The sequence below is a fragment of the Anastrepha ludens genome, chromosome 6 (assembly GCF_028408465.1).
Source record: "Anastrepha ludens isolate Willacy chromosome 6, idAnaLude1.1, whole genome shotgun sequence".
Taxonomy (NCBI): domain Eukaryota; kingdom Metazoa; phylum Arthropoda; class Insecta; order Diptera; family Tephritidae; genus Anastrepha; species Anastrepha ludens.
Genome location: NC_071502.1, coordinates 123,763,947 through 123,783,274, shown reverse-complemented (window position 1 = coordinate 123,783,274; position 19,328 = coordinate 123,763,947). Strand labels below are relative to the sequence as shown.

General features: G+C 37.2%; 1 protein-coding gene across 1 annotated transcript in view; it reads right to left on the bottom strand.

Annotated features, from left to right (window-relative positions):
* The window catches only part of LOC128867287 (metabotropic glutamate receptor 2), a 70,142-nt gene extending 53,570 nt beyond the window's left edge, over window positions 1-16,572 (bottom strand). Inside the window, exons 1-3 of the mRNA XM_054108396.1 lie at window positions 15,952-16,572; window positions 14,685-15,846; window positions 4,004-4,146 (exon numbers count right to left, since the gene is read on the bottom strand). Of these exons, the coding sequence (XP_053964371.1) occupies window positions 4,004-4,146; window positions 14,685-15,846; window positions 15,952-16,572 (1,926 nt within the window). The remainder of the gene's footprint in view (window positions 1-4,003; window positions 4,147-14,684; window positions 15,847-15,951) is intronic.
* Between the last annotated feature and the right edge of the window lie 2,756 nt (window positions 16,573-19,328).

Sequence of the window (19,328 nt, the reverse complement as noted above, 5' to 3'; positions counted from 1 at the left end):
AGGGAATTTAAAAACCGCCAAAATTAATTCGAAAAATGTTAATACGTAAATTTTCAGGGTACTTAAAAAAGTAGCTCGTTTGTAGTTTGTTTTTAAGTAAAGCGTAGAATATCATTTGTGAAATCAAGAGCAACCATTTTTTGTTTGTTTTGGGCCACCCTAATAACTACATATCTACAATCTTTCCCACAAGCAAATAAAGTTTATTCTGCTTACACAAACATCGAAAAAACAAATGGTTCCAACTTGACAGAAGGCGGCATAACCTCATTATGCTGCTGATGTAGTTCATCAGATTTTTGTTATCAACGCCTGCTATATCAGCAGGCGCAGAAAAGAAGTGAGAACCAAGATATTTGAATCTTAGTCCCGCGAAGGCTGGGCAGCTTAGGAGCAGGTGCTGAGATGATTCCACCTCATCCTCCATACAGCTGACGCAAAAAGGACTCGAAGTAATTCCGAGTCTCACGGCATGTGTACCTCGCGGACAGTGCCCTGTGATGATGCCCACGAAATTTGAGAGATGACATTTTGTCATCCCCAGGATATCCCTCGAGCGCCTCCTATCCAAACGTGGCCAGAAGGACTTCGCGACCCTACACGTTCGTGTACTTGCCCAGCGTTCGCTGAGTTGGTGCATAGCCCATCCTTCCAGGAGTAGAGCGCAGGTTGTCAAGCGGAGATTACTAATGTTATTCAGCAGCTTTTTTGAAGCAGAAAAGCGTCTTTATAATCCAAAAAATTGAGCGAATGAGCGCAACAGTCAGGCGATACTCAAGGCTCTGTCACGCTGTGAGCTGATGCCCTCTCTGGCCCTTGAGTGTATCGAGAAACTGAATCTGATAGGAACGCATCATCGTATTTGGCTAATTTGGGTCCCAGGGGTATATCTGGGTACGAAGAAGCGAATGAATCGGCAAGATAAACGTATTATAAAGGGTCCGCCATATAACTTTACGGAATGAAAAATGCTATAAAAAAGAAACTACTCAATATTTTTCCAAACGGTTTTTTTTATTTTGAAGTAAAATTCTTCCGGTTAATGATGGAACACAACTTCATTCATATGTCTGCCTCGGCTAGCCATGCACCATCCCATACGGCGTCATACCAAGGTCTTTACGCAAAATTCGTCTCAATTATGTCTCCGAAATGTCCAATTGTTGAGAACGACGGTGAACTGATGTTCCTGGTGATTCACGAACACTCTTGGCCACAGCAGCATTATTTTCGGGTGTACGCACGGGTTTTGGTCGGTCACGCGTTGGTTTGTCAATAAGCAACTCAATTTCTCTTACTTTTTTCGCAAAGTAACGCACATATGCTTCATTCGGTGCTTTTCTTCTTCCCATTGCCGTACGTAATTTTCGTACACATTCTGCAACATTACCATGATTTTCAAAGTAATGTCGCAATATTTCCCAGCGTTTTTTGAGCGTATACACAACCATTTTCGGTCAGCGGAAGAATAAAACTAATTTTCTGTCAAATCAGATGACAGCTAAGTGTTACCATTCTTCAAATAATACCTACTTCAAATCCGTAACGATAGATGGCGGGCCCTGTATAAAACACACACGCCGCTCTTTGTGAGTGTCAGTTCGAGTTTTCCGTTAAAATAATCCGTAATATTGGCGAAACTACTTTGGCATTTCGAATTCATTCATTAGCTATCATTTCTCTTTTTCTAATCGGAACGGATCATAGGTTTTGGGTGACCTTCACAATTATGTCTTCCTCAGAAAAATATCCCATCTGGTAGTCACGAAACAATTTCCAGGCTTTTCCAAAGAATTTCGTTTCTCTATATTATATATGGAAGTTATTAATTCATTTTAAAGGCTGGAAAATGAGCTTAAATTCGTAAAAAATAGTAAACCGAATTTTGAGACGGCTCTTTCTTAGTGGCTTTGCATTTTCTTGTCTCGCTGATGACTATTGGCAATAAAACTTAAAATGCATTAAGACACTTAAAACTTAATTCATTAATTTTTTGTTTTGTCAAAAGTTTACTAGACAAATTTGTGTTAGTTCTCTTCCACTTAGCTCGAATTGCGATCTACTCATTGCCAAAAACCAGAAGACTCATATCTGGCATTAGTCTAATAGTTCAGCATATGGTGCAAAAATAAGAAGAAAAATGAAGATAAAAATAGAAGTGAAAATAACATTGTCATTTTTTGCACGTTGTGCTTGGCGGAATCAATCATGGCTACAGAAAGGAACACTCCAACTGACTGCTGACTAGTCAATTATCAGTTGTTTTCTTGCCAGGAAAGACTCGTAATAAATGCGATTACAAGAATTGAATGAATAACCTGTCACCGCAAGAAATTGCAGTTTGTGACAACGAAAGAAAACTGTTTTTCCTCAGGCATTCAAGTGGTACTGGTTTCCATATTATTAAAAAACGCATAGAGCACTTAAAATATCACGTATTTAGTCAACGCACACACATACACAGAAGTAAAACCAACAAAACCTGGGTTAGACTATGCCTTCAAAAATGAGAGCTCATCTTCCACGCTCTCGCCCACCTACAGAGTACATAGCGAGTAGCAGTAATAGCAATGTTGACGACAGTTAACATTTGTGCTGCATGTGCACTTGTATGTGTGGGCTGGTGTGGGTGTGTTACTAATGCAGTTGTAAGCATTTTTATCAGATTTTGCTACGCTCAGTGTGAGAGCAATAAATTCAAAAGTTTTATTATATCCCACTGCGTTTTCACTCTGCGGTGGTGGCTGGTAGACAGTGTAAGTATGTAGGGCCAAGTGTGTATGTGTGTATACGAGTATATGTATGTAGGGCACTAAGGAATGTATTTACATATATGATATTAATGCAAAATTTAGCTGCATACAATGCACTGATATGTGTGTCGGGCAGCTGGTGTGAAAAAATGGTACTGAAAGTGTAGATATTGACATACATATTCTTTATTGCATATTTACGACTTAGCGCATATTTTTTATTTTTCTTATGCGATCAGTTTATCATGTTGAAATTGTTTTTGGTGGCTCGTAGTGGTTCCCTGCTGCACAAAGTTTTAACAAATTCTCGCTACTTATTCACCGCTTTCAAATATTTCGCTGCTCATTCTTAGTTTTATTTTTTAATTGTTTTGCTTTGTTTGTCAACTTGCCACTTGGGGAATAACAATTCTGATTTATTTATCTGAAACATTTTATTCCTATTGTGGTTTGGGGACTCCCTGCAATGTTGTGTCGTGTTTTCAATCATAAGAAATGGACAGCTGCTCATAACGAAAATTAGAATATTCGTGCTTCCAAGTGCCAGATCTACTTTTTAATTTCCCTAAAGTATTTGCAGGCTTGACAAGAAAGGAAGGCAGGGAAAAAGGAAGAAGTTGGGAAGAATTAGCTGCTGGCACAAGATGCTGTCAGTTTTATGGTTGATGGTGCATGAATATTCCTGGCAGCAATGTTTCAACTTAATTTCTTTAATTCGTTTTTTTTTGAAATACTCCCGTTTTCGTGGCTTTTTTTGCATATACTCCCTTTTCGCAAAAAAGCCACGAAAATATCTGTGAGCTGTTTTCCCTTATATTTATGTATTTCCGGTAATACTGTTGCATTCTAATTAATAAAAATATGCATATTAATTGGTAGTGGCAACTAAGTAAAATTGAATGAAATGTATTTAAAAATGTATAATATTTCAATAAAAAAATTGGGTAAATGTCTGTTTAAAAACTTCCAAAAGATGATCAGCAGTGCCAGTCAAGCTCATTTGAGCTAACACATTATAATGTGGCGTGGAAGTAAAGCCCTTTGCCTAAACAATAAAAAACAATCAATTTGAAGCACCGAAATGTTCCGACTGGGCTCTGTAGATACTTTTAGAAACTACTTGTCTTTTGATTGCAACTTTTACTAAGGCCGTATTTCTATGCAACCTATTCTTTTTACTTATATGCAACCAAAATTAACTATTATTGATGCTTTAATTTACTTTACAAAGCTTTTCTGCATCTACTCACCTGTGGTATTCGAAAAAGACGCAGCAAATTCGCCACTTGTATGGACGTGACCGATGAGGCAGCTCCCACCACCCCCGATATAACTTTCCGCACTTGCGTTTTGTTGCAATGATATTCTGCATCGTCTATGTTGCTAATGGATCCTGTAATTAAAAAACAAGAACACGAAAATGAAATTTACAATAATATACCACAATCTTAAAATACGAAGTGACTACCTACAGCAGTGAATTAGAAAATGTCAAATAAGCCTTAGTCAAAAATGCATACGAGTGGAAGAGTTGCAGCTGCCCAAATTAGTTTGCACACGGGTGTTTTTTTTTATTGTAAATTTCTTACGGAGGTACTTCCAGAGCTGCGTTCAGTAGACTAAGATAAGACGGCCTTGAACTTGGCTTGCCCTCCCCGTCCAGAAAAGAAACCCTTATTTGCACATATCTATGTATGTGTGAATGCACATAAATTACTTAAAAAACTACTTCTATACGAGCAGGCCTATTTGGTTGTAGCTAAAGTGCTTAGTTTTCCATTACACAGATGCACAGAAGTATGCATGAGAGGCACATTGTGTCGAGCAAATTGTTTGTGTGCAACCTCAAATGTAATTAAAAGTACTCCCCGATGTTGTGGATTTTTTTTTAATATACCACAGGCTTGGCTGACATCTGCAGTGATAGCAAACAGAATACATATACTTGCATGTGTGTGTGTGCCCACATCTCTTGTGAGTGTGTGTGGTAGATGGAGTTTGAGGACCTGTTTTTTTATTATGTTCCTAATAGAATTCGTTTATATGCAGCAGCACTCATTTCCCATTTGCAATTTTTTGGCTCAAAAAGAAAAAAACAAGAAAGTCTTTCATCTATCAGCCACATTTGCTAGATATATTTGCCCACATGGTTATAATTAATTTCCATTCCAACCTGCCGTTTCAGTTCAACAGATGCTTTGCATACGCCCTAAAGTATGCTACAGTGATTCAAGGTATTTTAACTAAAAACAACTCAAATTATTTTCTAAAAGTTAGCAAAAATATGCCATGCATAGCAGTACAGCTACTTTACCTGTGTGTTGTGAAATGGAGTAATTTTGATAGAAAAATATACCGTTATGCACACTTAGTTTTACTTGCAAGCTTCAAATTGCTTGACTATTTTTGCTCTAAAATACACATTATGTTTGAAAATACCATTCTAGACTTCATTGGACTGGCATGACATTCTTGCTCGACTGTGCTTTTGCTTCTGTTTTTACTTTCTACCGTAGACCATTGTTGAAATATTCATTGCTATTGTCACAAGTCATGCATTTACGAGTATTCTTTCATCTATTCAAAGCAACAGCCACACACCTACACATAGTACTTATACCAACAAATACTCAAACAAATATCGCTTGCTGATAGTGTTCGCATTGCAGGAAGATTTGTTTGCCTGACTTCCCATGGTCGGCTGTACCCTTCATCTCTATGCGATAGTCTATACCAAACACTTATAGATGCACAAATGTGTGTTTATATATTTTGCTGCATCAGTTAGCGGTTGGTATACGAGTAGCATAGCTTAAAAAGCCTGCAAAAAATGCATTTCTAGAAAATTGGGAATACTTTGTCAAGTCTACAGTGAAATTCTTTTTCTGAGAAACATGAATATTGTGTGGCCTTTGGGCTGTGTATTTCAAAACTTTTATTTCTGACATATTGGTGCCTGCATCTATAATAACGAGCACGTCGTGCTCGCATAAAATCAATTTTATTTAGTTGTAAATACCTTTCAGACGTGGGGAAATATGTTTTTTAATTTGATATTTTGCATATATTCGCACGTACATCCATCGCGCCTCGTCAGTATATGTCTTGATGTGTTCAACAAAGGAAGGGACTTACAGTTTTACGCTGCCTAAACAGGGGGTGGTTTTTTATGAAGAGCTTTTTTCGCGGCGAAAATGCAGGTCTGCCGACCGCTTTACGTAGCCAATGGATGTTTAATAAAGTGCACCGTCAATAGATTTCAGTTTTTTATTAGTTTCAGTTTCAGTAAAAAAGCAGCGACATTTACTTTTGTCTGTCCTTTCCAGCTCCCAACTATGAAGAATTGGAGATTCACAACCGATTTAATCATATATGTAAATATATATTCATCTGAGCAAATAATTCGTTTCTTAGCACTGGCAAGGAAACATATTACTCTAGTATATAAGATTTGTAAACTTATTGTTAGTTTCTTATACAAGAAAGATTCAATAAATAAAGAAAAATGGAAAAAAAAAAATTTTACTTTTGTCGAATTGAAATTGAAAATTTTAATTTTATTTATTTGATAGATATTTTGTATGGATATAGAGAAGGAGGTAAATGGAATCGCAGTGGAATTGATCAAGTTACATTTACACAAACGTGAAAAATTACGAAACATTTATCAAATTCATGAAAGATATCTTCAATTTCGATTGTGCATCAGGCGTTAATAAGTCAACAACACTAAGAGGCACCATCATCGATTTGCCTTTTTCAAGACACTTTACACTCGAAACACTCCCTTTCATTTCCTACTTTTTCTATCATTGTCCTATTCTCAACAGAGAAATGGTTCATTACCATGCACACAGGAAGAAGGCATATGCAAATACAAGTATGTGAATTTATATACCTACATATGCGCATATACATACATATATATGCTTACTCAATTGGGGAGAGCCAGATGTCGAGTGTTGCCGAACACGGGGGCCGATTGTGCTTCTTTGTCGTTCGTTTCGCGCTCTCGCTCGCAGTTCAAGTAAGGTAACGACGCATGAGCAAGATAGCGACGCATTTTTGGTGCATGCAGCCGGCTTCATCGAATTATAAGACGTTATCACGTCAAAAACAAAAAAAAACCTGCTTGCGGTTGATAAGGCTGAAAAGTACTAATGTGACTTCCTGTATGAGTTTTTGCCGGTTCAACAAATTGCCTTCCAGAATAAGAATAATGTTTTATTTTAAGCATATAAATATACAAAAGATAGCAAGAAAAGTACAGCACTAGGCCTTCAGCTGGTTTTCACAGTAAACGAAAATTAATTTTAATTTTTCCTGGATCTTGTGTCTAAAACAACGATTATATGTATATATGTAAAAGTAAAGTGAAAATAAATAAAATGAGCTATGTTACTCGACGTGCTGTGGAGATAAACGACTGAGGAGCCCATACTATGGTAAATCAAACGTAATGGTTGGCGATGGATAGGTCACACGCTCAGAATACCATCAGATGGCATTACGAGAATGGCAATGGATTGGAACCCGCAAGGAAGCAGCGGCCGCGGTCGGCCAAAGATTACTTGAAGTAGGTCGATGTTGCACGAGCTCGCAACTGCCGAAGGGGGTCACATGGGACGGCGCAAAAACAACAGCCCAGAACCGTGTACGATGGAAGAGTCTTGCCGAAACCATATGCTCCTTAGCGGAGTGAATAAGGAGATAAAATAGATTACCAGGCCGCCGTAGCCGAATTGGTTGGTGCGTGATTGTCCTTCGGAATCAAGAGAGAACGTAGGTTCGAATCTCGGTGAAACACCAAAATTAAGAAAAAGTTTTTTCTAATAGCGGTCGCCCCTCGGCAGGCAATGGCAAATCTCTGAGTGTATTTCTGCCATGAAAAAGCTCCTCATAAAAATATCTGCCGTTATTTAGACGGCTACCAAGTAACATTGGCGAAGATTGTTTTAATTTTTTTCGTATATCACCGACAGTGTGTTAGGTTTTTCGTAACCAAAACGCTGTCATGACCCCGGTGACGTCAGCAAATATGCTGTGAGCCGGTTACTGGTCTGGTTTGATCTGAAGTCTTTTCACCATGACTCAATAAGAGAAGCTGGCGAGAATATCACTTTTCCAGTGATAGCACGTTTTCTCGAATTCGCAACGTTGCACACCAAAACTTTTACGCGCGTTGTATAGAAAAAATCTATTACTTGGATCAATTTCTTGCAATGAGCTTTTATTACAAATATTTCCAACGGGAAAAAATTTAAATTATTCCGCTATTTTAAAAACCAAAAGCTGTGAATTACGTAGGCCACCTCGTGAGTGTTCAAATATTCTAAGTGGTTAAGTACACATAAAAGTGTAACTTTTTCTTATTTGCGGACTGTTTCCCCAACTTTGCTACTTCATTCTTGTCGTGATTGCCTTTTTCGTGTAATCTTGATTTGCTCTCCCATTTTTATGTGTCTGAAATGGCGTATCAGTGATTGTGCAGAGGTCATTAGGCGAACTTAATTTCACATTAAATGGAAAAAATAGATATAAATAAAAGTAAAGAGATATAAAAAAATAGAAAAGCAAAGAAAAAAATAAACGCAAAGAAACAGGAACTCACAATGCAAAAGGAAAACATAACAAAATAAAAAGCTAACGAGAAAACTTAGTAAAACAATTTACACAAAAAATTAAGTTAATGAAACAAAGTTTGAGTTTTGGCCACAACAACTTACCTCCACAATAATAATCGACACCCTACAGGTTAAGTTAACTGAAGTTAGGTAAAAAAATGAGAATCCTAACAAAAGCAGTGCCTTTGCAGAAATAAATGGGTAGAGAAGCCACTGAGTGAGCTAGCGAACTCCCAGTTGCCAATAAAAAGGAAATTAACTATACAAAGTCCCACAGCAAGGATCAGCTAGTTCAGCAATTTGCTGTACATAGACGCAACTCAACAGTAATCGCAATTACTGCACACGCACACTTGCACTTATATACGCAGTGTAATAAATATTTAGTTTAAACTAGGGTATGGCATTTGGGAAAACGTTGACCGCAGAAACGCACAGCAGCGGAAGGATGCAGAAATGAATAATGGGTTTGCTATTTTATCTACCCACGCAAGCGTACAGTGATAACTTTGTTCGAAGCAAGGCGCACGAGATGAGCGCACACACATAGTCAGCTAGAAAACTTACCACCTAGAAGACGTGGTGCTGTGACCCAATGGAGAAGAAAAAGTAGGAAAACCTGAAACTTTCTAGAAGTAAAGTGTCTGTTATTATCCTACCAATTTTTCTTCTTCGTAGCTTTTGAAACCAAATTGAAATTACGAAAAGACATTAAGGATAATCTTCAATTCCTACTTTTATAACTTGAGGAGAAGATTACTTCAGCTCCTAACGGAAAGTCAACTAATGTGGACACCTGCAGCGTACACTATTCACTTACTGATTTGATGAAATTTACTAAGGCGTTCAAAAATAAATGCATTACAGGAATATTAACGAGGCACAGAACTACAGATCATAAGACAGGTAGATATGGCCCACTGCATAGCGATTTCTGTAGATGTTATTGGGGTGAAGAAGAGGCAGATTTCAGTTTGCACTTCCTACAAGCATCAAACAAACTACCGGAACATTTTGATCAGTATTGACTCTTCTTCCCTTGCTTTTACTTAATTTACATAAATTTTGTATAAATAAAGGGTTTTCCAATAACAGGTGCTATTTTGAATAGGATTGCGCTATCGAGAGATGATCTGGACAACGTTTATTTTCAACAAGATGGTGCTACGTGCCAAACAAGCAACGAAACCATTGATCTTTTGCGAGAAAAGTTTCCGGACCGTGTTATCTCTCGAAGAGGTCATCACAATTGGCCACCGAGATCTTGTGATTTAACACCTTGTGACTTTTTCTTTGGGGCCACGTGAAATAGAAGGTCTACGCCAACAGCCCAGGGTCGATTCAAGACCTCAAAGATGGAAGTCGTAAAGCTATCGAGGACACACGGCAGCCACCTCGCAATTCGGTTGTGGAAAATTTCATGAAAAGGATATTGTCCTGTAAGCGGGGTCGTGGTGGTCATTTGCCTGATGTTATTTTCCACTATTAACGGCATACCTTCCTCTTTATAATGAAATAAACATCCGATCATTTATGTTAAAAAATTGAATTCTTCTTTGAATACCCAAATAACACGTCTTATTGGAAAACCCTCTAGTTAGCTAATTTCATAACTACATGAGACGCACACCAAAAATATGAGGAGCTCGGCCAAACTCCTAGCAGAAGTACACGTGATAAGTTTTTTATTTTTATTTTTAGTTCCACAAAAATATCATTTAAAGCAAAATTTTGTCTTTTGTAGAAGATTTATAAATATTCCACAGATTTCCATCAAGACTTCAAATTTTTCATTCAGAATTTAGAACGAAAACTTAGATAGCCCATTGAATTTTAGCGCCATGAAGTGCAAGTTTGAAAAGGATCAAAATTCTAGATGCTTTCCATTTCAATTCAACCGGGCTATTCGGGTCATGTTCTTCGATTTCGATGTAACTTAAATATGTTGCTCTCTGGTCAAAATAATGAGACACGTATTTTTTTGTTCGCCCGAAAAAAATTTTTTTCAAGAGTTATCGGCAATTTTGTTTTTCGCCTCAAACTCGATTTTTTTTAATTATATAAGAAAAAATTTTTTTTAAATGCCCATAACTTAGTCAAAAATGAACCGCTTTTAATAATTCTGGGTTCAAAATGATCGTAATTACTTACACAAGCGACTTCATGTAGAAACAATTGCAAAAAAGTAGTTGAAAATTTTTTATTTAGCAAAAAAGAAAAAAAATTACAATTTTTTCAAAATTCAATATTTCAAAAAGTGTATTTTTTTTTTTTTTATAACTTTTTCCAAATCAAAAAAACATCTCAAACTTTAATTGAGCTGCATGCCTAGTAGCTAAAATGAGTTGTTTTTGAGTAATGAATTTTTGAGTAAACACCCTGTTTCGCACTTTTTGTTTTTTGCAAAATAAAAAATTTTCAACTACTTTTTTGCAACTATTTCTACATGAAATCACTCGTGTAAGTAATGACGATCATTTTGAACCCAAAATTATTAAAATCGGTTAATTTTTGACTAAGTTATGGGCATTTAAAAAAAATTTTTTCTTATATAATTAAAAAAAATCGAGTTTGAGGCGAAAAACAAAATTGCCGATAACTCTTGAAAAAATTTTTTTTCGGGCGAACAAAAAAATACGTGTCTCATTATTTTGACCAGAGAGCAACATATTTGAGTTACATCGAAATCGAAGAACATGTCCCGAATAGCCCTTTTGAATTGAAATGGAAAGAATCTATATAAGAAAATTTTTTAATTGCTCATAACTTAGACAAAAATAAGCCGATTTGAATGATTCTGGGTTCAAAATAATCGTAATTACTTACACGAGTGACTTCATTTAGAAATAGTTGCAAAAAAGTAGTTGAAAATTTTTTATTTTGCAAAAAACAAAAAGTGCGAAACAGGGTGTTTACTCAAAAATTCATTACTCAAAAACAACTCACTTTAGCTACTAGGCATGCAGCTCAATTAAAGTTTGAGATGTTTTTTTGATTCGGAAAAAGTTATAAAAAAAAAAAAAATACACTTTTTGAAATATTGAATTTTGAAAAAATTTAAATTTTTTTTCTTTTTTGCTAAATAAAAAATTTTCAACTACTTTTTTGCAATTGTTTCTACATGAAGTCGCTTGTGCAAGTAATTACGATCATTTTGAACCCAGAATTATTAAAATCGGTTCATTTTTGACTAAGTTATGGGCATTTAAAAAAAATTTTTTCTTATATAATTAAAAAAAATCGAGTTTGAGGCGAAAAACAAAATTGCCGATAACTCTTGAAAAAAAATTTTTTCGGGCGAACAAAAAAATACGTGTCTCATTATTTCGACCAGAGAGCAACATATTTAAGTTACATCGAAATCGAAGAACATGACCCGAATAGCCCGGTTGAATTGAAATGGAAAGCATCTCTAGTTATTTTTGGTAATTTTTTTCCTGACGCTGCTTTGCATTTTCTCGTTATATGCAAAAAAGGATACAAAATGAACAAAAATTGTGAAAATTTGAAATTTTGTATTTACATTTTTGTACTTAGAAATCGAAAATCGCTGAATTGGCTGTCGATTTCCATTTGGGCATATTCTTGCTTATGCTACGGCTATTGCCTATAATTACAAGCCACCTCCATTGTTGGAGTATGTTGAGACATGTGTACTTAAATATTGAAAATGGAATTTATTTGTAATATAGAGAAAATGCTATATGGGCGGCTGAAACATGCAAACTACATACAAACCGTCCGTTTATGCGTAACAAAAACAAAAAATAGTAACTTGTACGGCCACTGCGTAGTCGATGTACACAAAAGGCAATAAAGACAATTTCTCACTCTGGTTGGCAATAAACTAAGGCGATTAATGAATTCAGCGATTCAGCTTACACCAACGAACTTTATACGTTTTCGTAGAAGACAACATAGCAGCAACGGCAGCCCGTGCAGAGAAGAGCGCGTGGGTGATCAGTTGTGTTGAATAACTGCGCAGACTTGTCATCACTTATTAGTTAGGCCAATAATAAAATAAGCTCAATCATGGCGAAATGCCAATGGGTATAGCATAAATTCACAAACATAAATTCAAATACACACATACACTTTTTCGCTTATGTATGCGCACCTTATTTCTTTGTTGATGTGCTTGTGGGCAAATATTATATGTATGGATGCTTATGAAATGCTGTGGGTGTTATCAGTTATTTGGCAAGTGAATATAAGCAGGGCGAGTATGCTCCATGTGCTACACATACCGGTACATATTTATAAGCATGTCCTGGCATCATATTTCTACAAATATTTGACATAACATACATACATTTGCCTACACCTACTATACATATTCGCATGATGTTCGCACTCAAGTGCTAGAAATATTCGATTTCATATTTTGTGGAATCACAGTAAAGAAACTAAATATGCAGACACTTTAGTTATCAAATATTTTGCTCAGCCAATAGGAGAGCTACAAATGCAGTGATTTGCTGCATGGAAATTAGCGGCAAATGATCTTTATTAGCCATTGTAAAGCGGAGAGGTTGCGACCCTTTCCCACTTCAGCAGTATTCCTCAAAAAAGTATGTGAAATTTTGTATGCTTTTACAATAATAATAGTATGAGAAGAATTAGTCATTATGGGTGTGAAGTTTCCAGTGGGCTTCAAGGGTGGAATTAGTTAGAGTTTGTTTTTTAATTAATGATGTAGAGAGGCACATATAATTTTAAATTTATAATAATTTTTTATATTTAAAAATTTTTTATATTCAATAAAATAAGAATATAACGTTTGGCTGCAGATATTACACATTTAAAAACTTAAGCTCCTGCAGCGCTGTCTTAGAGCGAATAACATCTCCTTTCGGGTAACAGCTGATTTATGCTCACATTAGGGAGGTTTTGACTACAGTGATGTATGCATTTTTTGGTGCAGAGGGTAAAAGAAGCAATTTTTATTAAACTAATTGGCGCTTACACCCTTTATTTGGTGTTTGGCTGAGCTACTTTTCCTATATGTGTTGTGCGTTGTGATGTTTTCCACAAATGGATTGACTTATAGTTTTATGCAGCCTACGAACGACAGATGGTTTTTTAAGGAGTTTTTTTTGGCAGAAATATAGTCGGACATTTGTTATTGAATGCCAACAACGACAGCTGTTAGTACAAACTGTTTTCGTCATTTCGGGTATCATGCCCGGTTAACTTTGATAAAAAGGTTAAGAAGCGTTGGCAAAATTTGTTTTGTGGAAAAATGCAAAGTATTGGAAAAACATCGGGGAACTCAGCTCAACCGCTTTTAACCTGTGCTCGCATTTTTTCTCTACATCTCTGACTGAAATTTTAATAAATTGGAAATAAAGATTAAACAAAGTATACACCCAATCCCCTGATATAGCATGGAAACCGTTTTTAGTCTTGTATAAAAAAATATTTGGAGTCGCCAAAACTGGGGAGATTATTTACAGATTCTGGTTTTATTTCATTAACGCAGCTTCTACAGATGTCATTGTGGAGTGATGAGCGTTTCCACAGATTGCACAAATATACAAACTTTTTAATAAGCAAAATGAGCGATTGGAATTCAAGTTTTTCCAACCAGGCAATTTGTATTTAATGTAGGGAATTTATTTTCTTAGTCTCTTGTTTGCAGCACCACCACCTCTCCGGCAGCAGACAAGTAATTCAATAGACATATACACTTCAATACATAATATAATTTTCCAATTCGCTGAATTTCATTGACATGGCCGTATGAGCAGATAAGAATACGGCAATTTAATAAATCAGTGACATAACTGTGAATAAGAACAACATCAGTTTACGACGCCACATGCAGCTTGTTGAACAAAAAGGCAATTTTAAAGCGGCAAATTTTCGGCGGAATTTTATAATAAAAAAAATTTCACTTAAAAAGTACTTGTTTTGAGAAGCTGGCGAAAAAGAGACAATAATAAATTGGGAATTTAGTCAAGCGTAGTCTAAGACTTTTAATTAAAAATGAGCAGTAAATACATACTTATTTTTTGTAAATTAAATTTATTTTAGTAGCACTAAATTTTTTTATTTAGTTATTTTTTTTAATTTTATAAATTTACGCTACATCAAACTTATAAAACTCAGAAAATGCCGACGATGTAGGGTCGTTATGCATCAATTCAATGCGGACTAGCAGACAGCTATACCGTTATTTCAGTGGCAATTATATTTATATAAATAAAAAATAGTATATTCTCATTGTCAATTCTAACTTTAAATTACTTCTTCAATGCAAAAATGTAAATATTTCCCTAAAACTATTTAAAAATCATTAACTTACCTTTTATAAAGTCCACCGCCATCTCCAGTCCATACGAGTCCTTGTCACAATCGTCCAAAATGTGCGCGCCTAAGGTTATATTCGGCAACAAGCTTGCCTCATTTATACGATCTATGGTATAAAGCATTGCCTCCAATGCCTGTATGCCACCCTGGGGCATTATGGGTCCGCACATAATGGTGTCCTCGCGTGAGTGCACCATCATTAGACCGCCAAGTATCACATCGCCTTCGACTATAGCTTCACGTTTGACTGGCCAATGCCTTTGCGGTTGTGCTGCCAACATGCGGTGAAGATGTTGTTCATAATTGAAATCTTCGGTATCGGGCAGCGAACGAAATACTTTGCCACCACCTCCACCGGCACCTGTCCCGCCCATGAGGAAGGTATTGTGTAATGTGCTGTGCGGCAGTAGAGGTGTGGACAATGTAACGTGACGGCCACGATTGCGACCCGAACGCGGAGCTGCATGCAACTCCAGGTCGGTTACATAGTTTTGCTTCCTATGGGAATCAGCGTAGAAGTTATGTGTAGCGTGCGTGGGTATTAACGGTACATCGGCACCGGATGCCGCAAGGGGCAGCACAGTGACCGATCTGGTGTTAAGTTCGGAGGATGCTGCTGTGGTTGCTGTCACTGCTCTTTGCTTGAGCCGGTTATTTAGTGATTCCGCATGTTTGTGATGATGATGTTGACGTTGTTGCTGATTTGCCTGTTGCTCTGCCAGTGTCTTTTGCAGTTGGTTTGCCGCAGAGCTGTCTATTTCCTGTATTAGTTCTGCTGGCTGTGCGAGTTGAATCGTTGCCATAGCCTGGGTGGTGTAATTATTGGGCTGCATACTTGGAGGCGCAAGGCCCACACTGCCTTCATCATTCGTTGTCCATGAATTGGCTACGATTTCATTCCATTGCTTGCTCACAATACCAGAATCCAAGAGTGGCATATCGGCATTACTGGGTTCATCATTGGGATAGAGCCAATCGAGCGCAGCAAGCTGTGAAGCAGGAAATCTACTCGCAACGCGCTTTGTGTTATTCATTTCCATTTCATCAGGTTGTCCAAGATATTGTGCCAGTTGCTGCAGGAGTTTAGGTGCTTTTGAGGCACCGTCTTGTTGTTGTTGGAGGTTGTATTCATAACGCTGTTGTTGCGGTCGCGAGTACTGCAGGTCCATTGCGGTATAAATAGTTCTTAAATTTTTTGTATTTTTACGATGTTGTTTGTGTTGGTGTTGTTGTCTTTTCAATTGTTGCCTTAAGTGTTTCACTCTATGCCGCTGCAGGTGCGTATGCTGATATTTTTGGGGCTCATGCTGCCGCGAGTTATGCAGCGAGCGTTTTTCAGTTTGCTGCCGGCGTAAATGATGCGGAGCTTTGTGTTGTTTGCAAAGATGTGACTCGTTTTGCTCTTCCTCCGCATATTTAGGAGTCCTGCCAATTTTCAGAGACCCTGCTAGCCATTTATTGCCGCGTTCATCCAAGTAATCAGTCGCACTTTGTTCATTTACTTTTTTAATTTTAATTGGAATTTCTCCCTTCTCTTCCCGCTTCACTTCTGTGCTTTTAATAATTTCCTTGGGCATAGACTCTGTTTTCACTTTTCGTGTTTTCATCTTCGTGCCAGCATAATTTCCTATCTCGAAATTTCTTGCTGTTGCGGCCTTCCAACGCATTTCCGACTCTCCTTCTGGTGCCGCCCCCCATTGTTCATTGATATCGCCCACGACTTGCTCATTAAACTCATTTCCATCGTTTGCTTTTGCATGTCTCATTAACTCAGCCACATCTCCTGCAGCTGGTGCAATATTTTGAACAATATTTTGTTGCTGGCCACTCAGTTGCACTGTTACTACAGCTAAAGCGTAATTGATGTGACTACTCGACAGCATGGCGAAAACAGCAAAGAGGAGAAGCCAAATTCTGTACAACAATGGTTTGCATTTTGGTGTCATTTTCATTGTCAGTGCCTGCGATGTTTCTGTTTTGATTTTGGCTTTCATTTGATGTGTGGCGAAATTAGTTGGTCTGCCTTTGGGTTGTTTAGCAGAGCAAATTCATTTGATTGGGATATGTCTTCGGTGTGTTTTGTTGTTGTGTTGAAAAATTCAACTTAATTTGATATGTTGCTTGCGTAACGTTTTGGTTTCTATTTCGGTGTATGAAACAGTACTTGGTTTGTGTCGCGGTAGTCGCAGAGAATGCATTGTGTTTGCCTCCATGGAAACTGATGATATGTGTGTGTAGTGGTTGATAAGGAAATTCTCTGCTATATTTATTAAATAATTTCACTTATGTTTTACAATAATCGAAAGTGCAATTAACATTAATTTACTCTCAATTCGCGCTTCTTTTATGTATTATTGTGGAGTTTTTTGATTTTTGGTCGCGAATGCTTAATATATTCCAGTTTCTGTCTTTGGCACATTTCTCTAAATATTTGAACGCTTTAATATAATTTCTGAGAACCAAAATTATCACGGTTTTTTTTTATTATGGGTTTTTTATGATTTGTTATTTTTTTCTAATTATTTAGTCTCTAAATTATAAAATTATATTTATATAACCCTAAATTGTAAATCTGTGTTTTTAGGCTTTAACATTTTAGGTGCCAAAAATGGACACAAAATATATTGGTGTTTGTTGTTTTTGCTCTACTGCCACTACGGTTGACTTGGACTTTTTTCACCTGAACTGCAGCACGATATTCAAGTAAATGTATGCATGACTGTTTGAAGGTGAAAATATGGTCAACTATCCAATTAAGCTCAATAAGACAACTTTCGAAACTATACAAAAACTGTGAAGAGCTTTTGATCAATAAGTATTATATACCTAACCAGGTTCTTAAAAGACTTCAGCTATAAGCTCAATCTCCCATATGGGCACTCAAGCATCCTCAGAAACTTTGAGTTCATCCTTCGCTTAGTCCAAGCGGAGCTTTCTCCACCCATATTCCATGAAGGGAGGAGTGAACCGGGGGCAGCACCTGGGGGGCAGGGCCTGGTTAACCTGTTCATGGATGGCTTGAAGTTAGACGGTAGGATTGGAGGAGGAGTTTTCTTCAAAGAGCTCCCCATCAAACTCAAATTCAGGCTACCTGATCACTGCAGTGTGTTCCAAGCAGAGGTGGCCGCAATTAAAGAAGCAGCTGACTGGCTACTTACTAGCGTAATATGGTGGCTCTAGGCTCTATTATGATGCATTCGAAACTGATCAGGGAATGCCTGGTCTCTCTCTCTCTTGGTTGCATCCGAATTCTTCGATATAAAGATAATTTGGATACCTGGTCACAGTGACATAGCTGGAAACTGCGAAGCCGACGAGCTGGCCAGACAAGGGACCTGGGAGCCCGTGTGCCCGCGAAAGGAGAGGATCGGGATCCCTTTGACAACCTGCGCTGTACTCCTGGAAAGATGGGCTTTGCACCAACTTAGCGAGCGCTGGGTAAGTACACGAACGTGTAGGGTCGCGAAGTCCTTCTGGCCACGTTTGGATAGGAGGCGTTCGAGGGATATTCGGAGGATGACAAAATCCCATCTCTCAAATTTCGTGGGTAGCTGTCGCGGGACTAAGATTCAGGCATCTTTGTTCTCACTTCTTTTCTGCGCCTGCTGATATAGCGGGTCTTGATAACAAAAATCTGATGAACTTCATTAGCAGCATGAAGAGGTTAACACAACCGCAGACCAGTCACCGTTCTTAGTCCACAAACACTCAACCCTCCCCACCCCTTTCCCTTTCGTCCTATCGTCCTTTTCCTTCACCTCTTTTTCCCCTCTTGCAATGGTATCACAAAAGATGAACCAAACTTTTCGTCCAAGTGGGCCCACTCTCTGGGCAACCATCACTACCTAACCTAACCTAGTAGCATAGAAGAATTAAGTATCAGGATGTGGGTGTTACTTGAATTATGATTGAGGAAATATTACTGTTCTCATTCAAATTTTAATGTAAGTTTTGTGTGGGGTTGCCATTTATTTTTTAATTCAAAGAGTTTTAGAATTGCTTTATAATTTAAAGTAGGTACACTTACTATTCATTAGACGATAATCACTTTCTAAAATAAGTCCTCATGAAAGCGATCAACCTGTATTAATGCCGAAAAATGAGCACTCAGGTAATGATAAAAATTAAATTTAAATTTTCCAAAACCGTTTATGGAATAAGTGCGAATAATGGTTCAGTGTTAAATATATTAAATACTCCATTTTAGACGCGGACCAAGCCACGGGCTCTTGAAAGTATTTAACAAATTTTTAATATCCCTTCACAGTTATTACATTGTCCTGAAAGTGAACCCCAGTGAGATAAAAAATAATTCAATCATCAAACCATTCGTCAAACAAATCATCTGCAGTCAATATCACCACTCTTTAATGCAACATATGAATTAAATCAGTGGCCTATAATGATGAGCCCGTTGCGAAGACGGACTCGACTACTATCTATATGGGAATTCAGTGGCAATTTTCAAAACGTTAGTGACATTGGTAAATATAAAATAAAAATAAATAAAAAAATAAGTTCGAATTTCTTGGCCATAGATCAAATTTATGGCGTATCATCAAGAAAACAATTTTTTTTGGCAATCCTAATGTACAAATAATCAGCCTTAGACTATTCTATAGACAATTCACAGACTATA